This window comes from Parasteatoda tepidariorum, chromosome 3 (assembly GCF_043381705.1).
Source record: "Parasteatoda tepidariorum isolate YZ-2023 chromosome 3, CAS_Ptep_4.0, whole genome shotgun sequence".
Classification (NCBI taxonomy): Eukaryota; Metazoa; Arthropoda; class Arachnida; order Araneae; family Theridiidae; genus Parasteatoda; species Parasteatoda tepidariorum.
In genome coordinates, this window is record NC_092206.1 from 60,679,822 (window position 1) to 60,703,403 (window position 23,582).

The 23,582-nt window shown below is 31.3% G+C and overlaps 2 protein-coding genes across 2 annotated transcripts in view; both read right to left on the bottom strand.

Moving 5' to 3' along the window:
* Window positions 1-9,776, bottom strand: part of LOC107447760 (transmembrane protein 145) — a 31,595-nt gene extending 21,819 nt beyond the window's left edge. The window contains exons 1-4 of the mRNA XM_043040603.2: window positions 9,621-9,776; window positions 2,026-2,100; window positions 1,065-1,139; window positions 80-280 (exon numbers count right to left, since the gene is read on the bottom strand). Coding sequence (XP_042896537.1) covers window positions 80-280; window positions 1,065-1,139; window positions 2,026-2,100; window positions 9,621-9,737 — 468 coding nt within the window. The 5' untranslated portion in view covers window positions 9,738-9,776. The remainder of the gene's footprint in view (window positions 1-79; window positions 281-1,064; window positions 1,140-2,025; window positions 2,101-9,620) is intronic.
* A 12,269-nt stretch (window positions 9,777-22,045) lies between these two features.
* Window positions 22,046-23,582, bottom strand: part of LOC107447762 (transmembrane protein 145-like) — a 31,235-nt gene continuing 29,698 nt past the window's right edge. Inside the window, exon 13 of the mRNA XM_071178708.1 lies at window positions 22,046-22,427. Coding sequence (XP_071034809.1) covers window positions 22,329-22,427 — 99 coding nt within the window. The 3' untranslated portion in view covers window positions 22,046-22,328. The remainder of the gene's footprint in view (window positions 22,428-23,582) is intronic.

The window sequence follows — 23,582 nt, forward strand, 5'->3', positions numbered from 1 at the left end:
TATATATATATATATTAAAGGCAAAACATGCAATGAACATTTCTTTAGTCATTAGGATCTATGTATAAATAAATCTCACATTTTTCGCATCACAATTGCTGATGGCTATGAACCACCATCTTTCCCTTCTGGACTCGAATGTCCTTTCGTTGTGGCATCGAAGCCAGTCTTTTTTGTCCTCTTCGGGGTGGTCAATGCATCCAGAACGAAAGGTGGACTCATTCAAGTAGATCACCTGACCATTTTCAATAAATAATACGGATTCTTTCTCTCTACACGTCTGGAGAATGACAAATTATAGAGATATTGAATTAATAGAGATATTTTTATAAAATCAATATTTTATCATTAGAAATAAAACAAAAGATTACATCTAATTAATAGTGCAGGATATCCCAAAAATTTCTTAAAAACTACTTTTGATAGAAACATAGGATTTTAATAAAAAATTGTGATTTTTTTTAACGGATTTCGAAAGTATATTGTAAAGTATGTATGGTAAATGGCCTCCACGATTTTGCTGTCACATGTGCACTCTTTTGTTAAAATTTTCAATAACCGCTTTGTATAATTGTGACTGGTTGTTGATGGGTGTAAGCTTGCTGTCATAATATTTAGACAGCATAAGCTCGCATGATTTGCGTGACCACTGATTCTGATCATCAAACCAGGGCATTTCACGAACAGGAAATGAGCCAACAATCAGATTGCTATACTTTTTCAATAAGCGATCTGTTTTTCATAATTAAAAACTTCCTGCTTCTGCTGCCTCTGTTTGTTTTTATTGACATTTATTTCGAAATGGTAAAAAAAGTTCTAGCCTTGCGTGAATTTAGGGACACCCGTTAGTTGCAAGTAGAAAAACTATTGTGCTGTGTAGAACTGTGTATTAATACGCTGACAAAATGACCGACTAAATTCTCTAGCTAGTCCTTTTTTACTGTTTGAATAAAAATACTTGCAATATTCAATCCAGTTGAGAGGTGTATTCTATGTATAAAACTTTTACTGACAAATTAAATAGTGTACAACATAGGAATGAGAGATTTATAATGTATATTTACCTTATTCTTTTGATACACTGCAGGCCACTGATTTTTTTCATCGTAGTACAATAAAATGTTTTGCGTTTTAAAAGCCTGCAAATAAATTCATCATCAGAAAAATGAAATTAAATTATTGGGATGATTTAATTCAGATTTCAATTGCAAAAATGTACTTCGTTAACTGCTAGTGTTGTAAAGAGTAATATGGAATTGATTATGCCAAAATAACTATTAAAATCGAATAACTGTCTGCACTTTATGCGTTTTTTTTCTTCTTTTATTGTAGAACAATTAAAAACAGATCCTATCTGGAGTTGCACCTGCACCATCTTGCCGAGGTGAAAAAGCTTTTTAAACAAAGTTTGTTACAAAAGATTCAGTAACTTAAAAATAAGAAGAAAAAAAACTGAAGTACATTTATTTTATCCTTAGATTCATTTTGTGATACTTTTGGGATCACCTTAAGAATGCAAAGTATTTTACTCTATCACTACAACTTTAACTTTAAAACAACTTTAAATTTCCTTGTGTTTCAAAAAGTTTGCCAAATACGCTTAATGTAAGGAATACAATTTCTATAGTATTAGTAAGGCTCCTTGCAGTAACCTGTTAAGGAGCTTTTAATTGGTTATGTCAAGGGTATATGACAAAAAGAAAATTAAATCAAAACGCTAAAAATTATCAAATTTTTACAAGAGCTTCTTCTCGCTTTCCTTAAGAAATATCATCTAAAAAGGTTTAAAATTTACAAGAAATCTAATTTTCTAAGTTGTAAACTCCTTTTTTAGAAGATTACTTCCTTTTTAAGAACATCAAGAAAATATGTTATGAGGAGAAAAAAAGGGAAAATGTGGATAAATATAAAATTAGTTTATTTTCGCTACCGTTTCAAATTTAAAATTTTTCTTTGGTGAATAACGTTAAATTATCATAAAGAAAATATCAATATCACTAAATATCGTTAAAATGTTTTACTCACTTTTGGATAGTCTATGGTATATTCAAACGTTCCAAATTCAGATAAGAAACAAAATCTCGCCAAGAAAGCCCAGTTCTGTATATAAAAAGAATCACAATAAAACACTGAAACAATGTCTTAAAAAATCAGAAAAACTTCTTCCACAGACTGCATACAGATATCGAAAAATTTGAGATAATCAAAAAATAACTTTGCTTCATTTAATTAATGATATCGCTATATCTGAGCTAAGCACGGCGTTTTAACGTAATCAGAGCTATTCCAAGCATTAACTTTTTTAGAGTCCCTATCAAAAAAATGTGGACAATTTCGACATTAGGTGTCTGAAATTAATATTTAAGTGAGAAAAAAGCATTGCCAAAATCTGGCGATTCATTATCGTAGAAATTCTTGCTCATAAGATTCACCATGCTAATAAGATCTCTCATTTTGTAATACAGAACAGCGATTCCCAAATAGTGTTCCCGGAACCCTAGGGTCCCGAGATTAGGATTTTTTTTTTAACCAGTAACCTTTAATTACAGTTTTTGGAACCTTTAATTATATTTAGATATTTATTCAGTGTTTCAGTTGTCTATGAAACTAAAATGCCAGCAAAAGAAAGGCGGGATTTTTTTTTTAATATTAATTTTTGTAATAAAATTATATCGAATAAAATCAACTATGGAATGAATACGCAATTGCGAAGAAAAAAATAATAATAAATAAATAAAAAAACATTAGCATTCCTTGTCGCGTTCTTCATAACAAATAAAATTACTAAATTCGTTAATAAAGAATTATGTTTCCCTAATAACAATGTTTATTGCAGTTCTTTTTAATTTTCATTCAAAAAATAACAGCAATTCAGCTTATTTTATTCCTTTTTCAGCTTATATACAGCAAATACAAATTAATAAATAGACTAGGCTCAGCTCCAGAACTGCGAATTTAACTGTAAGACATAAAACCTAGTCTAAAATTATTATGGATAAAATGGTAAAAAATTTCATTCCCCTTATTAGATATTTTCAAAATAAAGTGCTTTTATTGATTAATACGTTCACAATTGTCTTTATATATTTGATGTCTTTATATATTTGAAAAAGTAGAAAAGAGCTTATATAGACAATAGTAATTTATTGCGCAAAAAACATCTAAGTGATAGAGTATCACACCTAAATCCTGATATTACAATGCGTGATTTTTGTCTATATTTAAGCTATAAAAAAATTTAACGCGGTCATTGATTTCAGTCAAAAAAGGGAGTTAATAAGACCATAAAAACATGTTGTTGTTTTTCTCGTTCCTAAGAAGTTAATACATTGAACCGTGGTAGCTCAGTGGATAGAACGTTCGTCTTTTAATAAGAAGAATCGGGTTCGAATCCCAGCGATGACTGATCGATACAAATTCTGCACCCGGCTCTCACCGACCACAGTGCTGACATAAAATATCCTCAGTGGTAGACGGATGATTGGTTAGAGTCCTTTTGCCGCGAGGCTAACCGTGGGTGGTTTTCCTCACCGTGTAACTCAAATGCGGATCAGTTTCATCAAAAAATCCTCCACGAATGCAAATTTCTCACAATCCATGAGTTTCCCTGTCTTCTGGATTGGGTTCAAAATTACCAGGCTACGGAGTTGAACATTAGAAGTTGTAAGCCTTATCATACCTCAAAAATTTTAAAGAGTAGTACTGAAAAATATTTATTTGTTTATTATTTTATTATTCATCTTAAAGTTAGAGCCTTATTAAAAAAGCAGCAATCGATTTTTTTCCAATGAAAAACATTGTTTAATTTTTAAAATCCTTTGCAATTTTTTAATCATCAAAAAAAGAAAAATATTGAATCAATTTCTATAATTTATATTTACGTACTGAATTGTTAAATACCTTTATATGAAAATTTACATTAAGAACCAAAATTTCGAAAATATTTTATTTGTAAAAAGTATTTTTAAAAAATATATATTTTAAGTATACCGTTAATTTGCATCGACACACTTCCTATATTGCCTTGGTTGGATTATTCACAGATCTATTTTTCTTAAGCTTTAAACAAGCAATAAATACTAACGAAATGCTTAATTATCTTTCCGAAATGAATTGCTGTTCATTTAACAGTTTAACACTTTGTTTAAACATAAATCTATGACAACACGAGTTTCCGAACGTTAAACTGATTTAACTCCTGCACGATATGTCACTTGTTCCAATTTATTTCACCATGATTCGTACAACTGGAGAATCGATTAGTGAATCTATTTCAAGCAGCAAAAGGATCCATTAAGTATTTTTTTCCCTCCGTATTCCATTGATCCAGTTCCAAGTGTAACTTCTTGTACAGCTGTAAATGATTTATGATTGTCGCATCCATCTCATTTTTCTATTTCTTCTAAAATGTTTCTTTAAGAAAAAGAGAAAAAAAAATTGTTTAATGTAAACAATTAGTGTTTCTTTTTACCAAAATTTTTCCTAAGCTCTAACTTCAAAGGAGAAAGAAAATCCTTGTCATTGCCCTGTTGATAGCAGAATTAAACAAATGAAATGAAAGTTATCTAAATTTGATAAATTATTATCGAGGTCAGTCAGATGAAAGATGGGATTGAAATTCTCAAAACTGTCCACAGATATGTACTTTCTCTAAATAAAACATCTTTTTATCGACGGATTTTTTTTTAATCTATAAAATATGAGAGAGTCTTGATATGGAAAATATAGTCCCGTTAATTTAGTCAGAAAAGCAATTTAGGTCCCTTACTGTTAATTTTAATGTTTTCGTACTTTGTTATAACTCTTCAACTATTTAGGCAAATAAAAAAAAATTCTGTTATTATGAAATTCGTTTATTTAAGATAATTGGAAAAAATATTTTTGTGAGAAATTGATTATTATTTAATTCAATAAGGATTGAAGATTGTTCAGATTGTTAGGTACATAGATCTAATATATATAATTCTCTTACGTGGCTCCCCAAATTTTGGCTGTATTTCTTTTCCGCCGGTGCCAATGTTTGCTTTGTTTTGTCTGCGTTACTATTTCTCTTACACGGCGAATCGACCAATGATTGCTGCTAAAAATGTCGCATGCCAACATATAGCTCTCTTAAAAACGGAAATAACCAGAGAGCATCAGCTGCGGCAACCTCATACTATTAAGCTAGGCAGAAGTGAGTAGTCTTTGTCGATAGATCTCTATTTTAGTATTTTGTCGAAAGCGCTTTTTTTCACGAATTTATATATTACGAATTTATTTGACGATTTTTGATTTATATTACGAATTATACTATAGCACATTTCTAACAGGTTCAACAAATTACATGTCATTTATTTGAATTCAAATTTACTTTAATGACCTAGTATTTACTGAAAAGATCTAAGCCTGACTCTAAGCTTGGCCAGATTGATTTTGAGATCCCGGGTGAAAAATGCGAAATTAAATCTTACATTAAGAACATTACTTTTAACCGCTGGAGAAATGACTGGAGGTCTAGTGACAAGGGAAGACAATCCTATAAATTTTTTAAAGACCCAAGCATAAAGCGCCTGCAGGCCAATTTTTATTTAAACCAGCTCCTTACTGGCCACGGAGTGTTCGGGACCTATCAACAAAAATATTTCAAAAAATCAGCTTCATGCAATTACTGTGGAGTGAGACAGGACATTGATCATCTACTTAAGCACTGTCCAAGATTCCGGGCACTTCGTGGAACCCACATGAATAATTGCGAAGAGGAACATCAATTCTTCGCTATATTGACCTGCAGGAAAATTGTGACTCAAATTATTAAACAAACCCTCGAGGACATTCTAGCCCCAGATCAACTGGCCCCAGTCATGAACCAACAATAGAGCATGTCATCGTTAATTTTTACTAATCAACTTTTAGCCTTACATTTTGAATTTTTATCTACTTTTGATTTTAGACTTCATAGACTTCTAGTCAGACTTTTACTTTTAGACATTTACTATTTGGACTTTTAGCTTTCATTGATTTTAGTTTTGAGATTTTTTATCTCTTGTTTCCTTATTATTATAATCATTTAATTCTCGACATTTACACCGGCGCTATTGGGTTTCATTGCCTTTAACACATGTTTTTAATTGTCAAACTTTATTGTTAATCCACTTTTAACTGATCACCACCACTGTCATTTGGTGAAATTTTACTGTAACTTTAGTTTTTAGAGAAATTTTATTGTAATAATTTTACTTTTATCTCCGTATACCCCCCTGGGGTGGGTCGGAGTTCAACCTTCTTACTGAAAAGATGTAATTTTTTTAAAAAAGAAAAGTTTTTATATGGATTTTAATGATTGTTTTGAATTCTTAGAACTTTGTGCATTTGCAATGTACCTAAGTTAGTAGCGAGCTAAGCGAGCTTGGTTTAAGAAGCAAACCATATAAGATTGTGTAGCAATTTTCGGGGGTTGGCGAGCGTTAGCGAGCAGGTGGCGCAGGCCATTAGTTCTTACATAAATTCTCAAATTGTGAAATTCAAAACTTGAAAGAAATCAGCTGAAGAGCTTCTGAACAATAAAATTTCCAAAAAGTTTTATTTTTATTCCTCGAGAAGTATTTCACAAATTCCATTAGTTTTTTTCGGTTTGAAAAGTAATTTTAGCTTATTTTAATTTAAGAAGATTTCTCGTCTGCAACCATATCGCTAAAAAGTTTTCCCCTCTTTCTTATTTTCAAATTCGTTTGTACAATTGCCTATCTATATTAAACATGAAAAAAGCCTGTTTAAAACACCACCCTTGATAAGAAATTTCGGTTACTATAATCTTTTTACATCGGATGAAAAAAATATAGAAATAGTTTTTTTTTTTTTAAATATGACATATAATTGGTTTAAGACATATAGTTATTCTTTTTGCACAGATGCGTGCCAGTAAAAAAAAGTACAAGATAAATATTATATGTGCAGTGCTCAAAATAAAAAACGAATCACTCCTGAATAACTTTTGATCAGATCTTCGCGTTCTAGGAATCCATCTTAAAGGTTGGAGGGGGTGACCTCAACTATGTTAATGAGTTAGTACAGACGATATTTTAAGCTACAAAATCAGACACAATGTACCTGAATAAATACATCTTTCAACCGATTTGAATTTTCGACCCTAAATATAAAGGGGGTTGCCACAATCTGGCAAATATGGTTTAAATAGTTTGTTCAGGACAGCGGTCCAAAGTTCTGACTTTAATGTTAATTTTACTTTTTGCTTACTCGAGAATTTTTAAGTTTATAAAAAAAATTCACACACTTATAAAACTCATTTATCAAAGTACTAAAAGTATACTATAGGTCAGGGGTGGCGAACTTTTATACACTAACGTGCCATTTTTTCTAAAAAACTGTTCAATGATGTCATAGACGTGCCGTCAAGTAATTTTGACTTAGTGATTATTGGGAAAATAATAATACTAAATACTATCAACTCAAAACTATTTACATTGAAGAAAAATAATACATTTTGGCAATGTCTCAGTTATAGGTGTAATTCAACTTGAAGTAACATCAGTGTGACTTCTGTTGCTGCAGATTAGATGACAAATAACTTATATTAGGTTGTAGGATGTTAGTTTAAGCAAGACTGTTAATTTTTTTTTGCTAGTTACTTATTGTTAACTTGTTTTTTACGGTTATTAATTGTTTTTTAAGCATTAATTGTTAATTCTTTTATTAATAGTTGTTTATTATTTTGTTTGTTTTTGTGATTTTTAATTTAATTGTTACATATGCTTCATAATGTAATAACATTTGTGTAATAACAATTCATAGTGCAATAACAATTGCGATCGGTGGGGTGCCCAAAATATTGTGTCACGTGCCATAAATGGCACGCGTGCCATTGGTTCGCCATCCCTGCTATAGGTTATATTTTGAATGGAATTATGTTTAGATAAACGAATTTTATAATTGTGCTCAAAAATTTTTCAATTCTCTTAAAAACTCGAGATATGGTGAAATAAGCAAAAAGTAAAATTAACATTAATGAAATCAAACTATTAGGACCATATTTCCCAGATTGCGGCTATCTCCTATATTTTTGAGGGTTAGAAATCTAAATTCAACGAAACAAAAAGCATGCTTATTCAGAAAAAATACGTTTTTGTATCTGATATTTGTAACTTAAAATATCGTCTACACTAACTAATTAATATATTTTAGGTCACCCCCTCGAACCTAGATTTAGTCTTAGAATGTGAAGATCAGATCATTAGATTAAAAGTTAATCGGTGGTCCGTTTATTTTTTCACTGACTATTTCTTTAAAATAAGGGCTTAATTGATTTGTTGAAAACCATGCGATTCATTCCTTACAAACAAAATCATAATTGTTAAAATTTGCATTTTAGAATAAGACAATTTTATTTTTTAGAATTAGAATATTTGTATTTTTTCAAGGAGCGTTGAACTATAAGTAGCCCAAAGCTAACTTTGGAGCACATCCTTAATATGTTACTTAAAAAAAAACTCTTATTTTTGTTAAAATTAATCAACTAATGTTTATCGTTACGTATTGTCTTGGTGTCCATTAATCACCAACCTTAATATATACTTTTAGAATTTTGTCAAAAATGAAGTAAAAACTGCTTACTTATTATGGGTTCAATTAGTTTTTAAGCGAGGTAAAAAAATTGTTGAGTTTTTGAGTTGAGTTTGAATGAAACGTAATTACTAAAAATACTCCCGTATTTCATCCGGCAATTAAACTGTTTTTAATCCAGACTTTCTCCAAAAATATTTGTACAATTTTCATTTTGTTTCTCGCTTAAATATTAATTAAAACTACACCCATTTTCTAACTAATTTCAGTTAAATTTTGCCTAGGATTCTAAATATATAAATTAAGGGTGATAATTACGAGACATTCTATATAACCTAAAATCAATATTATTAAGAACATTTATATTAGTAATATAAAATGCACGACTAGTTTCTTATCATTTATTATTATCCTTTATTTATTACTTAATAGCTAAATGTTAGCAATAAACGGTTAAGTTTATCGTTATGCATGTTATCAAATTAAACATTATTTAAAATCATAAAATGTATTGTTCGAAAACATTTATTTGATAATATATCATCATTATATTATATTAGATATTTTCCGACATTTAATTTAACAACTATAAGAAGTCCTATTTTATTGAATTTACAGATTGGTGCATTAGAAATAACAATACTGTAAAATACAAACATGAAAAATTTTCCTCTTTTTGAAATAATAACAATTATAATTGCAGTGCAGCAGTCAACATTATAAGCAAGTTGCTTTTTAAGAAAGTGGGCTCGGTCCATTTCTTATTAAAATGCGATTCTTAGTTTTGTAATAAATTGTAATTGTAATAATTTGCAAAAGCGCATGAAAAAAAAAAACGATTTTAAAACAGTTTATAATAAACATTATTTTAAATGAGAATAACACAAAAAAGTAAATTAATAATGAGGGCAGTTTCATTTTTGAGGGAGGAAAATGACTTTATTTTCCAAACAAGCAACCAAACTATAAGGCGTTGAAGTATGTATGATTAATTAATGAAGCAGTATTTAAAAACAATTATTACTTAAAGAAATCATGAACACACTCTATAATAAACATACCTTATTGGTTCTTAATTCTCCTTGAAGTATTGTACTTTCGACTTCATAAAAACAAATAATAAGAAATAAATTTATAAATATTCCATAAAAGCGAGGGTGGTAATCCAGGCCCACCATAGCGGAACCACCATGTTCTCATCTGAAGCACCTGAGTTTTGTTTGAGTTTCCATAGAAACCATTTGGTGCCGCTCCCACTCAAACAGCGCATAACTCTTTATGCGTAAGTCAATGCAATTGAGGACAATAACTAGAATAACAAGATAAAAAAAATTATGAGGAAGAAAATTAACCGTAGCATCGGAAAAATATTCAATCATATTTGCTGTATTAATTGAAAGAAAAAATACCATGGTTACCTATATATCTTAAGAAACAGACAGTTTATTTCCTTATTAAGCTTTCAATTGATTATTTATTTAAATTTATGATAGTAGTCATAGTAGACTATGCAAATTCATGATAGTCTTATGAATGTTTAAATATTGAAATATAACAAATACTAAATTGTATTAATTATACCATTGAGTTGAATAAGTTAGATTATGCCCCATAAACAGAATATTTTCAAATGTTCCGCAACAGGACTTATTGATTTATACAAATGTTCTGCAAGCATTTCACAGCAAAAAAAAAGTTAACTTTACGTTAAAATACTATATTTTCATTTATTAAAATACAAGATCGTACACAGATACACTACATTATTTTTTAAACCAAGGCAAACATTCTTGATTTGTTACTTTTTCAATCACTTTTGAAGTACAAATTTTGTTAATGACGACGATGATGATGAGGAATTATTAATAAAATGCCTATGATTCGAAGGTCCGAACATTAAAATAAGGGCTGCCTTAAATATCTTTCGAAGGGACAAGTGCCCAAATGGTGCACCATTTGCAAACACAAACATTCGCTGGTCTGTTGTTCCAACAACTTCATCTCCATCGAAAGCATTTGATCTTTTAGAAAAAATCCTGTCAATCATGGATCCCCACGATTCACAAATTGCTTCTGAAATGGGAATGGAAAATGCAAAAGTCATAAACTTTATGAAATTGGAAATCACTTAGTTTAATTCTTTTACGGCTTGCTTTAGAAGCTCTCTTGATAAAAATGGTGATCGCAAGATTACCGGAGGCAGGTAGGCGGGGTTTCCCAGGAAAACGCTGTAACTTATTCAAGATACAAATTGTTCTGCAAGACTTCGTTTGTTCCGCGACGTACGTCACAGTTTTAGGCACTTTCTACTTCTGGGGATACGCTCTGTATCCGCACGGTTGTAGCGCCATCTAGAGAAACATATGTAACAAGAGAACGAGAGTGATAGTTGTGAAGTAGAGAGCACAATAAATTGTGAGAAAAATTACAGTCCATTTTGTGGTGTTATAATTAATGAAGTATTTAAAAAATAGAGTTATCGAGATCCAAAACATGGTCAGTAGACCCGGAGCTTGGTTATGCGAACTTACGAATCATAATATTTAATTCTGTGTTTTGAGTTACAGTTTTGGTTTCGTTTGGACAACGATCCCGATACAGCGAAAGAGCTATGTTGTTCCCCTTTTGAGTGTGATTTATGTNTAACATTGGAAAGATCCAAGCAAGTACTAAGATTGCTATGAAGATAAAGAGGTTCAATATTTTCAGCGATTAACAGTTGTGATTTAACATGACTAAAAGGACTGTTTTTCTTTAGCCTTTGATTGCAGGTCCAATTATTTAGGTAAATAGCAGTTAAATTGCCTTGGTCTAAACTGGAAAGTTTATTGTAGGCAAAGAGGCCTTCACTAAATTAGCTTGCCTTCTGAAGTTAAGAGGTTGCAGATCTGCTTCGTAAAGAACGATCTCTGAAGGGCAGCTACGTTTCAGTCCAGTGATGATGGTGATTTATGTTATAGGGGTAAGTGAAATTTTCACTTAATTGTAATTTGTGAACTGTGATGCTTTTGGTTTATTATGTGTATTGCTTTAGTGGAGTTAGTTTACTTTGTTAAGTAGCGTTTAGTTTAGAGAATTGCTTTCGATGAAAACGCGGCGAGTAGTTGATAGAGTTACTGATTTTAAAGTGTAGTTCTTGCAATAGCAAATTATAAAAATGGCCCTTAAGTTGAACTTTAAAAAGGATGAGTTAGTTACTATTGCAGAAGAATTGGATTTAATAATTCCAGAAAATGCTAAAATAGTGGATTTAAAGGGCTTAATTGAATCTAGTGAGGCATTTAAAACTGATATTGAGTTTTTGAGTGATTTAATTGAGAATGTTTTGGAAGAAAAAAGGGAAAAGTTAGAAAAAGCGAAACCAGAATCAGAACAGGAAATAGAGTTAGAAAAGTTAAAATTAGCTCAATTAGAAAAGCAGTAAGAAATTGCGAATATTAGAGGTAACCTAGTTGACACGTTTAAGACTACAGTGACTACAAGACTAAGAGATTTTTTTCGCGTAGAGGGAAACGCAGTATTCTGAGTAATAATTTTCTGCTATTTTCTATCAAAATTAGCAGTTTATTGTGAGAAAACAGTACATTATCTTTAATTCAAAGTATTTTCATTACTTGATACTACTTTTACCCGTCTTTCTGAGAGCATTCGGACACCACGCCGGAAGAACTCTTCATCTTTCAAGGATATCCACGAATTGACCTATTCCTTGGTTTCCTCAAATGATGTAAATTTCTACTCAGATAAACCATGTGCCATCGGCAGGAATAGATGATAATCAGAAAGAGCAAACACGGCGGATGGGGTAGGACTTCCCATCGATGTGCTTCCAAGTAGCAAAATCAAGTACCATGCAAAATTTAAGTTCAATGTCTCTTGTCTTCAGTTCGTATGGAACCCAACTTCCTTGTTTTTTGGATCATTTCCAACGATTTTAAACGATATGAAATTGCTTGCTGAGTCACTTGTAATGTAAGAGCAAGTTCTTTTTCCGTTAGGGATGAATCTTCTTCTAATTCCTTGCCTTCGGGCAATTTCGGCCTTCCACTGTGTTCTTTGTCTTCCATGTCAAACACAGCGCTTTTAAACTTCTGAAACCACTCAAGACAGCATCTCTCACTTAAAGCAGCCTCGCCATATGCTTCTCCAAGTAATCGATTCGCCTCAGCTGCAGATTTCTTCAAATTAAAGAAGTAAATCAAAAGTTCCCACAAATGACGCTATTTGGCACAAAATTTGACATTTTTGCAAGAAAACAATTACGTAATGTTAATAAGCAATCAGTAATATTTTAAAATTATGTTGCTACCAGATGAACAAAGTTACAATAAGACGTTTAACACCAATCGATTTCTGCTCAACCTTCTTGTAATGCCATCTTGTTACAAACAGCGGGAACTTATTTGTAAACCCAATATTTTGAAAGTTTATTTTAACTAACAGGACAAATGTATTTTACTTATAAGTTGCATGGAATAAACAAAACTTATGAGTAACAAAAATTTTATTCATATACCAGTGGTATAAAAATGGCTAGTATCATACATTTCGGTAAAAGTTATTACGAAGGACAAAACATATAGAATGCACAGAAAGTGTACAATCAATCGACCCAAAGCACATGGTTTTATAAATAAAACTTATTGCCAATTGTTCACTTTATATAGTATCATATAGGTTTTGAAATAACAAATGCATAAAATAGAGGAAAATTAAACACACCTAAAGTAAAAAACGAGCATAAATGTCTAAACATACTTTTAACCTGTAGTTATTTAAAATTAATTTTTTTAAAAAGAACTTTGATCAGCATTATTAATAAAAGAAAGTATTGTTATTTAAAATCACAATTTTTATTTCATTTAAAATAGCATGAAACACTTTTTTTTTACTAAATAGGAGATCAATCAAATACAAAAAATAGGGATTTTGTATAAAAACATTTATTTCACCGTAAATTGTTTATATTAAAGAGTAAAATTTTATAATACAAATTAATTTATACTTACTATATGCATAAATAAAATAAATCCCAATTTATTTTAAATATGACAATTGTTTTCCTTATAAGCTTCGACAACCAAAGAAAAAACTATCGATTACAAAAGCAAAAAGCTTCCAGAATATTCAGCTTAAGTAGAATTGCATATATGCATGAATAAAAAAGATGAAGGAAAAAAATTTGCACACATTCACAGTAATATTGCAATAAAAAGGAAAAAATGGCACTAAATATACAGAAAAAGAGTATCAAAATATATAAATATACACTTATTTACACAAAAGTTACACACAACAGTTGATATGCGAAATAATTCCTGAGAACTGAAGGAAATATAAACAAATGCATAGTTAGAGATTCATGAAATAGATTTTGAGCATAATTAATTAAACTTGAGCAAGAAAGATGAAGACAAAGCTGTTTCAATAATGGAAAAAAAACTAATAAAACTAATTAATTAAAAGGAATTAATAAGTATAACAAAACTATAATAGACGAGTCATTGAAAATTAATTTTTTGAAACCTGATATCATGAATAAAGCTAAATATTTACGATAAAATTAGATGCATCTCACAAAAAATTTTATAATTAAATAATCTTAAAAAATACAATAAAACCTCAATTATCTGAGCCTTTTTCGTTCCAATACCAATTTTAAAGATTTTTTTTTTAATAACATGCTTTTTATATGATTTATAAATTAATGTTTTATTAGTTAGTTAAGTAGATTGCTTTTGTTCTCAAAAGAATATTATAATTTTCATCCTTTCATCAGTAATAGTATAGTTTAGTTTGAGCATAATAAGTTGTCCTTTTCCATCTACTAGAAAGAAGTGAATTATGTTAATTGTGAAAGAAATATATATTAAGTGATAATTGAATCAGAAAAAAAGTTTTAAAAAGCTTGTAACGAAAATAAATTAAGGAAATCAAGCAAATGATGCTTAATGAAAAAAAAAGACTGCTGTCTAGATGGCAAATGTATTTGAAAATAACATATTGTTATACCAATTATACAAAAAGACATTAAATTAATCGTCACATTAAAATTAAGTTTATTGATACCTCTGGGGGTATTAAATTGAATATTGATCGTTCTCTGGTTCCGGTCAAAATTAAGATTTGTGGATGAATGAATGGGTATGCAATATAAAACGGTCTGTGACTGAAATCACATTCTTAGCAATAGATGGAGCCACTGAAAAAGAAAAAAACGCACCCTCTTCACTTAAATTCGCTTCGAGCGGGCTTGTTGATATTGGCAAGTAAGCAATAGAAACAATAACAACAAAATTAAATTTGAAGACAAACAGCACTATAATAAAATAAATAGATTTTTTCAGAATTTATTATTAAAACATATTACCTCTATATTCTTAACATTTTAATTACCTGAAGTAGATTCAGACTAAATGACTTCAAATAATGGAGGTTTTACTTTATATTAAAAATTGCAAAATAATAAAAATAAGAGATTTTTCTTTCTTTCAAATTTACACAAAATGCCAGAGGCAATTATTAAATCATTGTATTTTATAATTGCATTTTAAAGAATGAACTGCAAGATTTTTTATGTTTACAAGAAGAAGAAAAGTCTTCAAACTTGGGGCTTCGACCTCTCAGCCTCAACCGTTACTTTACAGAAATTCTTGATGTTAAGAGAATGATTCTCTTGGTCGCTCTAAAGGGACTTCCTTTCTTTATTTCATTATTTCTAAGTATGGCCATATTCTCCAAATAATAAATCAATTTTCTCTCTTTTATGGGTTAAATATCCCTCCTTCATTGCAAAATTAGAATGTATCTCATGTGGCCAAAATATTGTTAATACTAAAATGATGCTACCTCCCCATCATAAAAATATTTTAACAGCCCTGAAATAAGTTTGATTGTATATGAGATAATACTGTATTTACTAGATAATACTGTATCACCAATACTGTATTTAATTGCATGCCAACATTTTTTAATTAAAAACTTCTTGTGTTCAAAATTAATTATTTTTTACGTACAGCTAGGAATAATAAAGAAAAAATTGTAACTTGTTTAAACTATATGTTATATTGTTATTTATATAATTGCAAGAATAAATAATGTGACTCAAATAAATGTTGCTAAGCATGAGCAAATTTTACAAAAATAGTTGTAAAAAATATTCTAGTTGTGTACGTGTTGAATTTGTAGTCTGAATTTAAATATATTATATATTTAGTTGTTTCGTTGGAAAATTTTCATGAAAAATAACTGTTTAGAATTTTTTTTAAAATTATAGTTTATATATTATTCAATTTGCATTTCTGTGATTGATATAATTACAAAATACAAATATTTCCCTAAGCTCATTCAAAACATCTCTTTTTAGCAACTATCAAATCCAAAGCCTGATGAATGGTCAAAGTTCACAGAAACTTTGGAAGAATTTCAAAATAATCAGCCATATTTCTATGGAGACGTGTGGTGTGCCTCGGCAACCATCCAGTCCTTTAGTATGTGCCTCGGCAACCATGCCAAAAAAAGCACTTTAACTTTAACTTGCAGTGACTCATGTGAAACCAGTTTTCGACCAGCAACCGACGCTACACATCAGTTTACCTCGTTAGCTGGTCGGTGATGCATGGCTCTACAATAATCTTAATTTCATTTAACTTTCTGTATTTTTATTTGTAATTCTTAATTATGTTCATATTAAATTTATTCTTTAAATTTCAATTGGTAATTTGTTTTAATGTTTATAAAAACTTAATTTACCAAATTGGTGACCCGGACGTGATGTGAGCACGCCTACCTTTGCAGTAACGCCCACTTCGATGTGAACACGCCTATCTGGACAGTAACGCCTACATCGATGGATGATCCACATTAAACAGTTGACTTGCTACTTGTGACTGCAACACAATCCACCTTCTCGCACTGTTGCTACTCAGTCTCGTTTAAGCACAACTTCGGCCTACGTACACTCGACTGCTAAAGGCAACACAGGAGCGACTACGACCGTGAAGTTAATAAACCTCTCATATGCTGCACTCAAAAAGTACGGTGATCTTAACACAACTCTCCCGGCTTCGCACAAATCAGCAATGATTCAACTAGTGGTATCCATTCATCTAATTCCATCACTGATATAATTCTGGTGGGGAAGGCGGAATGAGCGAGTGATCGACACATTGTGTAGTTGAGTCACAGATATTGAATGATTGGTTGAGCGAGCACTAAAAGGGCGAAAATGTGAGGGTCGAGCATCATAAATCCGCTCTAAACTCCCGGGAAGTGTTTCACGTTTAAGATGGTGTGATGTGGATGAGATTACGTGAAAATAATACGTTAAACCGAGTTGCATGCGTCTCAAATCTAGAGGCAATTGGTGACACACAGCATATAGGCTTTCAACTGAAGAAGTACGAAATGCGCCGCTACATAAACGCAAGGCAGTATGATGCACTGTATCCAACCTTTTAAGGTGAGAAGCTGAGGCATGCCATATACTGCACAAGCATAATCAATACGCGATAGAATAAGTGCCCGATATATCCGTAGTAAAGCAATACGATCAGCACCCCAATGCGCATTTGAAATGACGCGTAACATGTTCATAGTTTTCTCACAGCGTTTTCGCAACTGTTTAATATGAGGTCCAAATGTGAACTTCTTGTCGAGGAAAAAAAAGAAGAAAAAAACTGCCATTTATAANATTCAAAACATCTCTTTTTAGCAACTATCAAATCCAAAGCCTGATGAATGGTCAAAGTTCACAGAAACTTTGGAAGAATTTCAAAATAATCAGCCATATTTCAATGGAGACGTTTTATCTTCTTCTCCAGCTCCTGTTACTTCTCTTCCTCAATCTCCTTACCTTCCAATGACTCCAGTCAGATGAATTGTTATGCCTTACATCTTCAGTTCCGTCCAAAAATCTATTTTCCTCATCACCCTTTGTTGAACTTGTTCTAAATTTATTTATTATGGTGAAAAGGAACCAATGCTTTTATATTTATTAAATATTTTTATATTGTAGTTTAAATTAAATTTTTGTCGGGATCTGCAGATTCCGAGGGGGGAAACCTATGTGATAAAAATAAGAGTAGAGCTTCTGATGCCTTATACTTCAATCCTGTGATTCTATATTAAAAACACGATGTTTACTAAATTTTAATTGTTCTGAATGAAATATATTGTAAATAATTTACCGGTTTCTATGTATTTTTGTCTCTGTTGTCTCAGGATTTATTAAATGTGATTCCAAAGTTTTATATTTGCATATTGTTTATTTCTACACAATGTTGTAGTTTCTTCTGTCTGTAAGGTTTGCTTGTCTTGTTTAATAAATTACTTTTTGTGTAATTGAGTTATTATTAGCTTGAATAATTTCAAATGGCAGGAGATTCTGGGCTCTGATTACCCATATCCACTAAATATTCATAACCACAAATTTCAAAACCACACTTATTCACTTTATAAATTATGATATTCTATTTGGTATGTGAAAAGAATAAATCATAAAAGCAGGTTCAAATTTTCCCCAAAATGATAACAAACAGAAACTCTGAAAGAAATCTAATTGAAAATTTTTAAAAGCATAAATCCACTTTTCAAATTTTTATTGAAATTGGTTGATATTTAAAACCATAAAAACTTGTAATTATTCAATGTTTTTGAATAAATCATATTGCAATTTAATTTTTTTAAATTGGATATTAATTTCATTAACCCCCTCAGGATTCTTTGCTTAAAAAGTTGTATTTTAACCTGTAGTCTTCTCTACATACCAAAACTAGTTTTTCCTTGTTATTAGATAAGGAAATAGTGAAATCAGGGAGAAACACTATAATTGATAAGTATCAACTTTGTTAAGAAATTAAAAAGTCGTTAAAACATTTTACTTTAGTTTAGTTGACATAATTTCATTGAACTTGTCATTTAGACTTCAATTGCTACTGTGTAAAGTTTGTTTATGAAATTGAAAATATGTATTTATCAATTATTTTAATTAAAACTCGCGTTCAATGTTGTTTCTGCAGATTTTCAAAACAAAATTTTGTGGCTTCAATTATAACCTTGTTTATAAAATTTAATGAATATGCATTTGTATTTTTATCAAAGATTAGATTCAAGAACATATTATAATAAATATTGTTGTTGTTAATTTACGTCGCACTAGAGCTGCACAATGGGCTATTGGCGACGGTCTGGGAAACATCCCTGAGGATGATCCGAAGACATGCCATCACAATTTTGATCCTCTGCAGAGGGGATGGCGCCTCCGCTTCGGTAGCCCGACGACCTGCACGCGAAGTCGAGCACTTTACGGTAGCACAGTTTAACGAGGACCAATACCGCACACCCTCGGTCCCTACGCAGACTGATCCAAGTGGTCACCCACCCGCACACTGAACGCAGCCAGTGATGCTTGACTTCGGTGAACTGCTGGGAACCGTGTCGTAACGATCAGTCCACTGCGGGACTTATAATAAAGAACACATTCTGTCAAAGAGTCTAGTTAAAAAAGACAGTTGATCATTATTGTACTGAAACAGAATGAAAAATGAATTTTTAGCTTTATATTCTGTATTTTGACATTAACAGTGTACTTTTATACATTGTGCTCTGCTTTATTTTCTATAATAACCAATCACCCGACCCAATTTTGAATTTGTGACTAGCAATGTTCAACTCCCTAAGCCTTGTAATTTTGAACCCAGCCCAGAAGACAAAAGAACTTCTAGAACAAGTACTAGGACAGACTAGCCTTTATGGAGGATTTTTTTTTAATGGATCTAACCCACATTTATGTTACATGGAGAGGAAAACCTTCCACCCTTAGCCGACGGTAAGGGGTCTACCACTATGATCAGTCTACCACTTAGGATATTTTAAGTTAGCACTGTGGTCTGTTTGAGCCCGAAGTAGAATTTTTATAAGCCAGCCAGTGCTGAGATTTGAACGTGGCTCACCTCACTGGGAGACGAACACTCTAACCCCTAACCCACCGCAGCTCTGCGTTATTGTAACAATCCAAAGATGCGTTAGAAAGTTTTTTTTTGCTTATTTTCTAGCTTACAAACAAAACAAAAATCCCATGGATTTAACTTTCTGTATAGCAGTTTGATTAAATAATTATTAACTTAGTAAATTTGTTTAAATGTGTGATAGCTTGCTATAAAAATTATGTCCAAACAGGACAATTATTATTAAACAAAACTTGAAAAAAAGAACTTTATTTCAATTTTTTTTTAAATCTTCGAATTTATAATATTTTCACTTATTGTTAGTTTTAGAGAAATACTCCACAAAATGGGATTTTAAATTTTTTTAAATTTTAAGCTCATTTTTCTGTATTTTTTCCCTAATTTTTTAAACAAAAGTGTTTAGGATCCTAATATTAGAATAGATATAATCATTTTTATATTTTTATAATAGAAGTTTGAGTGTGTGTGTTCCTATGATAACTTAATGCTAGGAATAAAAAGAAGATTGATTGATTGATTGATTGAATGTAGAGTTTAATAGCACAAGATCCAAATGTGAATATACTGCGCCAAACAATATGTTTATACTTGTCAAAATTAAAGTGCATACATATTTTCCATAAATCACATTAAAAATTGATAAAAACGTATAGAAACAATCAACGGTAATATTGGATTAAAATCAGGTCAAAGTTAAAGCACAGTAAAATTTTGAAAGACATTTAAAATAGTGTAAAAGTAAGAATATCCTTCTAAAAGTGAATAAATTCATGAACAGAATAAACTTATATACAATTTAAAATGCCAATAGCACGTAAAAATGCAAAAATGTTAGGATGATGAGAGTCACCCAACAAATCTCCCATAGATAAAATAGAACTACCAAAAAAGGTAAGACGATGACTGTTAAAACATGGGCAAATGATTAAAATATGGTGAATCGAAAGTAAAACATCACAAGTGTTACATTGAGGAGGTGGTTCACCAAACAACAAATGTAGATGGGTCAGTCTGGTATGTCCGATTCGCAGCCGGGTAAGTTTAACATCTGCACTACGTAATCGCAACACAGGAAAGGGTTCCAAATTTGATTTATGAGCGTGCAACTTATTATTCACTTGGTTATCCCACTGTTGCTGCCATAAAGATTTTATATACTTTTTAATATGTATTTTTATATCTGAGAATGGTATAGATAAATTTAAAGCAGTAGTAGCAGATCGCGCTGCTGTATAGGCTAAATCATTGCATGGGATTCCTACGTGACTTGGAACCCAGCAAAACAAAATGTCCAAACCATTCTTATGAAGATTAAATAGCAAATGCTGTATAAAACACAAAATGGGATGAGTTTCATTGTCAAAATGTTTAAGTTGGCGCAATACGCTCATACTATCCGAATAAACGCAGTACTTCCGATTCAAACTAGCTGAAATAAGCCTTAATGCCAACAGAATTGCAACGGCTTCAGCGGTGAATACGGAACACGTAGTTGGTATTTTATAACTGTAGGTGTCGTCAGCAATAACAATACCACAACCTACATAGTCAGGAGATTTTGAGCCATCTGTGAAAACCGGAACATATTGACAATATTAATGACGATGAGCTTTGTATAGTTGCTGAAAAACGATAGCCGTAACATGAGAGTTACTATGTACATCGAATGGAGAATGAAAATGATAGTGTGAAACGTTCCAAGGTGGAATAGGCGAGTGATCGACACATTGTGTAGTTGAGTTACAGATATTGAATGATTGGTTGAGCGAGCACATGCGAGCATTAAAAGGGCGAACATGTGAGGGTCGAGCATCATAAATCCGCTCTAAACTCCCTGGAAGTGTTTCACGTTTAAGAGGATGTGATGTGGATGAGATTACGGGAAAATAATACGTTAGACCGAGTTGCATGCGTCTCAAATCTAGAGGCAATTGGTGACACACAGCATATAGGCTTTCAACTGGAGAAGTACGAAATGCGCCGCTACATATACGCAAGGCAGTATGATGCACTGTATCCAACCTTTTAAGGTGAGAAGCTGAGGCAGTGCCATATACTGCACAAGCATAATCAATACGCGATAGAATAAGTGCCCGATATATCTGTAGTAAAGCAATACGATCTGCACCCCAATGCGTATTTGAAATGACGCGTAACATGTTCATAGTTTTCTCACAGCGTTTTCGCAGCTGTTTAATATGAGGGCCAAATGTCAACTTCTTGTCGAGGAAAAAAATGAAGAAAAAAAAACTGCCATTTATAACCAAACGCAATTTTTTCAACCTTAGAATGGTTTGAATCCCAACTGAAGGAAAATGGTGATTAAACATATTAACAACAATAAAGTTTAGTATTCAATTGGGAATACTATTTACAAAATAGAGTGAAATACAATCAACACCTGAAAGCCAGAATGATAACTAAAAATCATAACATTCATATGTACAGTTTTTTTTTTTTTTTTTTTTTTTTTTTTTTTNTTTTTTTTTTTTTTTTTTTTTTTTTTTTTTTTTTAAATTTAGGGACCAAGTGCAAAAATCAAAGTCTTAATTTCCCAAAACAATAATTACAATAATAATGCATTCTTGATTGTATATCTTTTTAAAGTGTAAGAACGAGGCACAAATGTAACACCAATCCTGGAGTGTGAGTTGAATAGTGTCACTGATTTTTATTTTATTTTTTCTAATTTTACTTAGCTCTTGCCAATGATTTTTTGGATCTCAACTTTCATTTCTTGCACCAAGTCCCTCAAAAAGTTGAACTAAAGAAATTTTTAGTCCTCATGGAAAATGCTTTAGGTTACGTTGTAGTTGTTGCTTCGTTTTGCTCAACAGTATTTTGATTATTAATTTGTGCTGCAGAAGGTGCCGTTGGTCTTGTACCATTCACATATAGTGGCTATGAAAAAAAAAATTAGAAGGACATCATTAAATATTAACTATAAATATTTTTTAACTAAATGAACTTAAATGTATTAAATAATTTATTTTCTAAAAAAATTATTAAATTATATTTTTAAACCGATTAGTGGTAGCGCAACTCACTTCCATAGTTGAAAATTAATGATTCCATTATTGTGCACTGCACTGATTTCTCTGTGTAGAAGCTAGTGGTGTAGATAAGATCTGATGTCTGCATGCAGCAAGATGATGTGGTTGAAAATTGTCTCATTAATGTTGTGTAGAAGTTACACAAAATTTGGTAATTACAGCTCAGATGTCAAATACGCATTTTAAACTATGGAAAGGTCCTTTTGTTGTTGTCGAAGGATAGAAACGTGGATAAAGAGGATTTTGCTGTATGTAACAGCCTGTGATAAGTTACTTTTTTCCTGCCTTTACAATCACACTTTTTTATTTATGGTCTACTAGTTAATGTTTTGCATACTTTCGCACATTTTTTAATACTAAAATAGAATTTGAGGTACTAGCTGATAAGGTTCAAGGGGTCCCAGATTCAAGATACATTATTGTAACTGACCACATGATCATCTATTTTTATCTGTCATAGCAAGGAACATATTATCTGTCTTAAAAAAACTGCCTTCCTGACTATTTATAAAAAATTTTATTGTCTGTCTGTTACATATACTTTATTTAATTATAATTCGCGCAAGTTTCTTTGTGTCATGTGATCACAAGCACGAAAAATCAACGAGGATAGATTTCGTAATTATTGGTCGTATCACGGATTTAGTACTGTGAAAACTGTTTAATAAAAATAAAGGCAAAAGCAAATTTCAGTCAAATTGCACGTTTTCAATAATTATTTATATTTAGTATGCAGTTTTAGGTTAGCACAATTAAATTAAATAATTTTTCACGCAGTTGGACCAAAGAACTTATACGCTTCGCGTACACACTTATACAATCTTTGTCCAAACTCGCCATCCAAAGCTAAGGATAATATTGCGCATGCGCTACGCTCCTTTAGACAAACTTCTCCGCCGTACACGAAGCGCTGGCATCGTGCCAGATTTTGTTACGAGTTTCGCGAGTTTCCCATCTTCAGAGTCCAGCGTGAGGAGTCCCCCCCCCCCCCTTTTTTTTTTTT